This window comes from Carcharodon carcharias (assembly GCF_017639515.1).
Source record: "Carcharodon carcharias isolate sCarCar2 chromosome 27 unlocalized genomic scaffold, sCarCar2.pri SUPER_27_unloc_11, whole genome shotgun sequence".
In the NCBI taxonomy this organism is placed as follows: Eukaryota; Metazoa; Chordata; class Chondrichthyes; order Lamniformes; family Lamnidae; genus Carcharodon; species Carcharodon carcharias.
This window is the reverse complement of record NW_024470626.1, coordinates 87644-94667: the sequence shown is the minus strand read 5'-3', so window position 1 is coordinate 94667 and position 7024 is coordinate 87644. Positions and strand designations below refer to the sequence as shown.

Sequence of the window (7024 nt, the reverse complement as noted above, 5' to 3'; positions counted from 1 at the left end):
CCCACCCCCACCCCCACCTCCTGTAACACCCACCCCCACCCCCACCCCCACCTCCTGGTAACACCGACCCCCACCCACACCCCCACCTCCTGGTAACACCCACCTCCACCCCCACCCCCACCCCCTGGTAACACCCACCCCCACCCCCACCCCTGGTAACACCCACCCCCACACCCACCCCCACCCCCTGGAAACACCGACCCCCACCCCCACCCCCACCTCCTGGTAACACCGACCCCCACCCCCACCCCCACCTCCTGGTAACACCGACCCCCACCCACACCCCCACCTCCTGGTAACACCCACCTCCACCCCCACCCCCACCCCCTGGTAACACCCACCCCCACCCCCACCCCTGGTAACACCCACCCCCACACCCACCCCCACCCCCTGGTAACACCGACCCCCACCCCCACCCCCACCTCCTGGTAACAGCGACCCCCACACCCACCCCCACCTCCTGGTAACACCCACCCCCACCCCCACCCCCACCCCTGGTAACACCGACCCCCAACCCCACCCCCTGGTAACACCCACCCCCACCTCCTGGTAACACCGACCCCCACCCCCACCCCCTGGTAACACCGACCCCCACCCCCACCCCCACCCCCTGGTAACACCGACCCCCATCCCCACCCCCTGGTAACACCCACCCCCACCCCCACCCCCTGGTAACACCCACCCCCACCCCCACCTCCTGGTAACACCGACCCCCACCCCCACCCCCACCTCTTGGTAACACCGACCCCCCACCCCCACCCCCACCTGCTGGTAACACCCACCCCCACCCCCACCCCTGGTAACACCCACCCCCACACCCACCCCCACCCCCTGGTAACACCCACCCCCACCCCCACCCCCACCCCTGGTAACACCCACCCCCACACCCACCCCCACCCCCTGGTAACACCCACCCCCACCCCCACCCCTGGTAACACCCACCCCCACACCCACCCCCACCCCCTGGTAACACCCACCCCCACCCCCACCCCCACCCCCTAATAACACCCACCCCCACCCCCACCCCCACCCACACCCCCACCCCTGGTAACACCCACCCCCACCCCCACCCCCACCCCCTGGTAACACCCACCCCCACCGCCACCCCCACCACCACCCCCACCCCCTGGTAACACCAACCCCCACCCCCACCCCCCACCCCCACCCCTGGTAACACCGACCCGCACCCCGACCCCCCGCCTCCTGGTAACACCGACCCCCACCCCCACCCCCACCCCCTGGTAACACCCACCCCCACCCCCACCCCCACCCCCACCCCCTGGTGACACCCACCCCCACACCCACCCCCTGGTAACACCGACCCCCACCCCCACCTCCTGGTAACACACACCCCCATCCCCACCCCCACCTCCTGGTAACTCCGACCCCCACCCCCAACCCACCTCCTGGTAACACCCACCCCCACCCCCACCCCCACCCCCACCCCCTGGTAACACCCACCCCCACCCCCACCCCCACCCCCTGGTAACACCGACCCCCACCCGCACCCCCTGGTAACACCCACCCCCACCTCCTGGTAACACCCACCCCCACCCCCACATCCTGGTAACACCGACACCCACCCCCACCCCCACCCCCTGGTAACACCCACCCCCACACCCACCCCCAACCCCACCCCCACCTCCTGGTAACACCGACCCCCACCCCCACCCCCACCTCCTGGTAACACCGACCCCCAACCCCACCTTCTGGTAACACCGACCCCCACCCCCACCCCCACCTCCTGGTAACACCCACCCCCACCCCCACCTCCTGGTAACACCGACCCCCACCCCCACCCCCACCTCCTGGTAACACCCACGCCCACACCCACCCCCACCCCCTGGTAACACCGACCCCCACACCCACCCCCACCTCCTGGTAACACCGACCCCCACCCCCACCCCCACCTCCTGGTAACACCGACCCCCACCCCCACCCCCACCTCCTGGTAACACCCACCCCCACCCCCACCTCCTGGTAACACCGACCCCCACACCCACCCCCACCCCCAACCCCACCCCCACCTCCTGGTAACACCGACCCCAACCCCCACCTCCTGGTAACACCGACCCCCACACCCACCCCCACCCCCACCCCCACCCCCACCTCCTGGTAACACCGACCCCCACACCCACCCCCACCCCCACCCCCACCTCCTGGTAACACCGACCCCCACCCCCACCTCCTGGTAACACCGACCCCCACCCCCACCCCCACCTCCTGGTAACACCCACGCCCACACCCACCCCCACCCCCTGGTAACACCGACCCCCAACCCCACCCCCACCTCCTGGTAACACCAACCCCCACCCCAACCCCCACCTCCTGGTAACACCGACCCCCACCCCCACCCCCACCTCCTGGTAACACCGACCCCCACCCCCACCTCCACCCCCACCTCCTGGTAACACCGACCCCCACCCCCACCCCCACCCCCACCTCCTGGTAACACCGACCCCCACCCCCACCCCCACCTGCTGGTAACACCCACCCACACCCCCACCCCTGGTAACACCCACCCCCACCCCCACCCCCACCCCCTAATAACACCCACCCCCACCCCCACCCCCACCCACACCCCCACCCCTGGTAACACCCACCCCCACCCCCACCCCCACCCCCTGGTAACACCCACCCCCACCGCCACCCCACCACCACCCCCACCCCCTGGTAACACCAACCCCCACCCCCACCCCCACCCCCACCCCTGGTAACACCGACCCGCACCCCGACCCCCGCCTCCTGGTAACACCGACCCCCACCCCCACCCCCACCCCCTGGTAACACCCACCCCCACCCCCACCCCCACCCCCACCCCCTGGTGACACCCACCCCCACACCCACCCCCTGGTAACACCGACCCCCACCCCCACCTCCTGGTAACTCCGACCCCCATCCCCACCCCCACCTCCTGGTAACTCCGACCCCCACCCCCAACCCACCTCCTGGTAACACCCACCCCCACCCCCACCCCCACCCCCACCCCCTGGTAACACCCACCCCCACCCCCACCCCCACCCCCTGGTAACACCGACCCCCACCCGCACCCCCTGGTAACACCCACCCCCACCTCCTGGTAACACCCACCCCCACCCCCACATCCTGGTAACACCGACACCCACCCCCACCCCCACCCCCTGGTAACACCCACCCCCACCCCCCAACCCCACCTCCTGGTAACACCGACCCCCACACCCACCCCCAACCCCACCCCCACCTCCTGGTAACACCGACCCCCACCCCCACCCCCACCTCCTGGTAACACCGACCCCCAACCCCACCTTCTGGTAACACCGACCCCCACCCCCACCCCCACCTCCTGGTAACACCCACCCCCACCCCCACCTCCTGGTAACACCGACCCCCACCCCCACCCCCACCTCCTGGTAACACCCACGCCCACACCCACCCCCACCCCCTGGTAACACCGACCCCCACACCCACTCCCACCTCCTGGTAACACCGACCCCCACCCCCACCCCCACCTCCTGGTAACACCGACCCCCACCCCCACCCCCACCCCCACCTCCTGGTAACACCGACCCCCACACCCACCCCCACCCCCTGGTAACACCGACCCCCACCCCCACCCTCACCCCCTGGTAACACCGACCCCCACCCCCACCCCCACCCCCTGGTAACACCGACCCCCACCCCCACCCCCACCCCCACCTCCTGGTAACACCGACCCCCACCCCCACCCCCAACCCCCACCTCCTGGTAACACCGACCCCCACACCCACCCCCACCCCCTGGTAACACCGACCCCCACACCCACCCCCACCCCCTGGTAACACCGACCCCCACCCCCACCCTCACCCCCTGGTAACACCGACCCCCACCCCCACCCCCACTTCCTGGTAACACCCACCCCCACCCCCACCCCCACCTCCTGGTAACACCGACCCCCACACCCACCCCCACCTCCTGGTAACACCCACCCCCACCCTCACCCCCTGGTAACACCCACCCCCACCCCCTGGTAACACCGACCCCCACCCTCACCCCCTGGTAACACCCACCCCCACCTCCTGGTAACACCGACCCCCACCCTCACCCCCTGGTAACACCCACCCCCACCTCCTGGTAACACCGACCCCCACCCCCACCCCCACCTCCTGGTAACACCGACCCCCACCCCCACCCCCACCTCCTGGTAACACCCACCCCCACCCCCACCCCCACCCCCTGGTAACACCCACCCCCACCCCCACCCCCACCCCCTGGTAACACCCACCCCCACCCCCACCCCCACCTCCTGGTAACACCGACCCCCACCCCCACTCCCCACCCCCTAATAACACCCACCCCCACCCCCACCCCCACCCACACCCCCTGGTAACACCGACCCCCACACCCACCCTCACCCCCTGGTAACACCGACCCCCACACCCACCCCCACCCCCTGGTAACACCCACCCCCACCCCCACCCCCACCCCCACCCCCTGGTAACACCGACCCCCACACCCACCCCCACCTCCTGGTAACACCCACCCCCACCCCCACCCCCTGGTAACACCCACCTCCACCCCCCACCCCCACCTCCTGGTAACACCGACCCCCACCCCCACCCCCACCTCCTGGTAACACCGACCCCCACCCCCACCCTCACCCCCTGGTAACACCGACCCCCACCCCCACCCTCACCCCCTGGTAACACCGACCCCCACACCCACCCCCACCCCCTGATAACACCGACCCCCACCCCAACCCCCACCTCCTGGTAACACCCACCCCCACCCCCACCCCCACCTCCTGGTAACACCCACCCCCACCCCCACCCCCTGGTAACACCGACCCCCACACCCACCCCCACCTCCTGGTAACACCCACCCCCACCCCCACCCCCTGGTAACACCCACCTCCACCCCCCACCCCCACCTCCTGGTAACACCGACCCCCACCCCCACCCCCACCTCCTGGTAACACCGACCCCCACCCCCACCCTCACCCCCTGGTAACACCGACCCCCACCCCCACCCTCACCCCCTGGTAACACCGACCCCCACACCCACCCCCACCCCCTGGTAACACCGACCCCCACCCCAACCCCCACCTCCTGGTAACACCCACCCCCACCCCCACCCCCACCCCCACCCCCTGGTAACACCCACCCCCACCCCCATCCTCACCCCCCCAAACCCCCAACACCCCCACCCCCCACATCACCCCCCCAAACCCCAACACCCCCACCCCCCACATCACCCCCCAAACCCCAACACCCCCCTGAACAACCCCCAACCCCAGAGCCCACCCCACATCACCCAACAAACCCCCTGAAACATCCCCCACCCCCACCGAACACCCTCTCTCACACACCCACCCCCCAAACCGGGGAGGGGGATTCAGGGGGAATCACACACAGGGAGAGGGGGTCAGGGGGTCACACACCCAGGGAGAGGGGGTCAGGGGTCACACACCCAGGGAGAGGGGGTTCAGGGGGTCACACACCCAGGGAGAGGGGGTCAGGGGTCACACACCCAGGGAGAAGGGGTTCAGGGGGTCACACACCCAGGGAGAAGGGGTTCAGGGGGTCACACACCCGGGGAGAGGGGGTCAGGGGTCACACACCCGGGGAGAGGCGGTCAGGGGTCACACACCCGGGTAGAGGCGGTCAGGGGGTCACACACCCGGGGAGAAGGGGTTCAGGGGGTCACACACCTGGGGAGAGGGGGTCAGGGGTCACACACCCGGGGAGAGGGGGTCAGGGGTCACACACCCAGGGAGAAGGGGTTCAGGGGGTCACACACCCAAGGGAGAAGGGGTTCAGGGGGTCACACACCCGGGGAGAGGGGGTCAGGGGTCACACACCCGGGGAGAGGCGGTCAGGGGTCACACACTCAGGGAGAAGGGGTTCAGGGGGTCGAACACCCGGGGAGTGGGGGTCAGGTGTCACACACCCGGGGAGAGGGGGTCAGGGGTCACACACCCGGGGAGAAGGGGTTCAGGGGGTCACACACCTGGGGAGAGGGGGTCAGGGGGTCACACACCCGGGGAGAAGGGGTTCAGGGGGTCACACACCCGAGGAGAGGGGGTCAGGGGTCACAGACCCGGGGAGAGGGGTTCAGGGGGTCACACACCCGGGGAGAGGGGGTCAGGGGTCACACACCCGGGGAGAGGCGGTCAGGGGTCACACACCCAGGGAGAAGGGGTTCAGGGGGTCACACACCCGGGGAGAGGGGGTCAGGGGGTCACACACCCGGGGAGAAGGGGTTCAGGGGGTCACACACCTGGGGAGAGTGGGTCAGGGGGTCACACACCCGGGGAGAAGGGGTTCAGGGTGTCACACACCCGGGGAGAGGGGGCAGGGGGTCACACACCCGGGGAGAGGGGGTCAGGGGTCACGCACCCGGGGAGAGGGGTTTCAGGGGGTCACACACCCGGGGAGAAGGGGTTCAGGGGGGTCACACACCCGGGGAGAGGCGGTCACGGGGGGGGGACTCACCCAGCTCGGACACGAGGCGCCCATCGGAGGAAGGGAAGTGACGGGTCATCCTGGGCCGGAGCGGCTTGAGTGAGGTCCGGAGGGAGGAGGAGCGCTGGATCGGACCCTCTCCGCCTGAGTGAGTGAGAGGCGTGTCTAAGTGAGGGACTGAGGGAACCTCCGAACGAGAGGGTCAGCAAATATCACCCACCACCCCCCCTCCCCTCCCAGTTACACACACACACACACACACACCGGGCAGCCCCTTCCCCTATCGGAGGGGGGATTAACCCTTACCGGGATGGTCCGATTGGCTGCTCTGGGTTAATAACTCCTCACTCTCGGTGCTGTTATCGGACGCCAGCTTGGGTCTGTTCAGCCCCCTCTTGCTTCTCCGGGGTTTGATCGGGGGTCTCCGAGGCATTTCCATCTCTGGGGGGAGTAAGGGGAGAACAGCAACAACAACAACCCGCATTTATCTAGCACCCTCCAGACCGCAACCGTTCCCCCAAACCGCTTCATGGCAGCGGGGAAGGGAAATAACTTTGGCCCCCGGTACGAGAAACGAGGGACAGGGGACGAAATGCTCAGTCAAA

General features: G+C 69.7%; 1 protein-coding gene across 1 annotated transcript in view; it reads left to right on the top strand.

Annotated features, from left to right (window-relative positions):
- Positions 1-6490, top strand: part of LOC121273794 (capping protein, Arp2/3 and myosin-I linker protein 3-like) — a 146352-nt gene extending 139862 nt beyond the window's left edge. The window contains exon 19 of the mRNA XM_041180960.1: positions 6483-6490. Within this exon, the coding sequence (XP_041036894.1) occupies positions 6483-6490 (8 nt within the window). The remainder of the gene's footprint in view (positions 1-6482) is intronic.
- Positions 6491-7024: the final 534 nt, after the last annotated feature.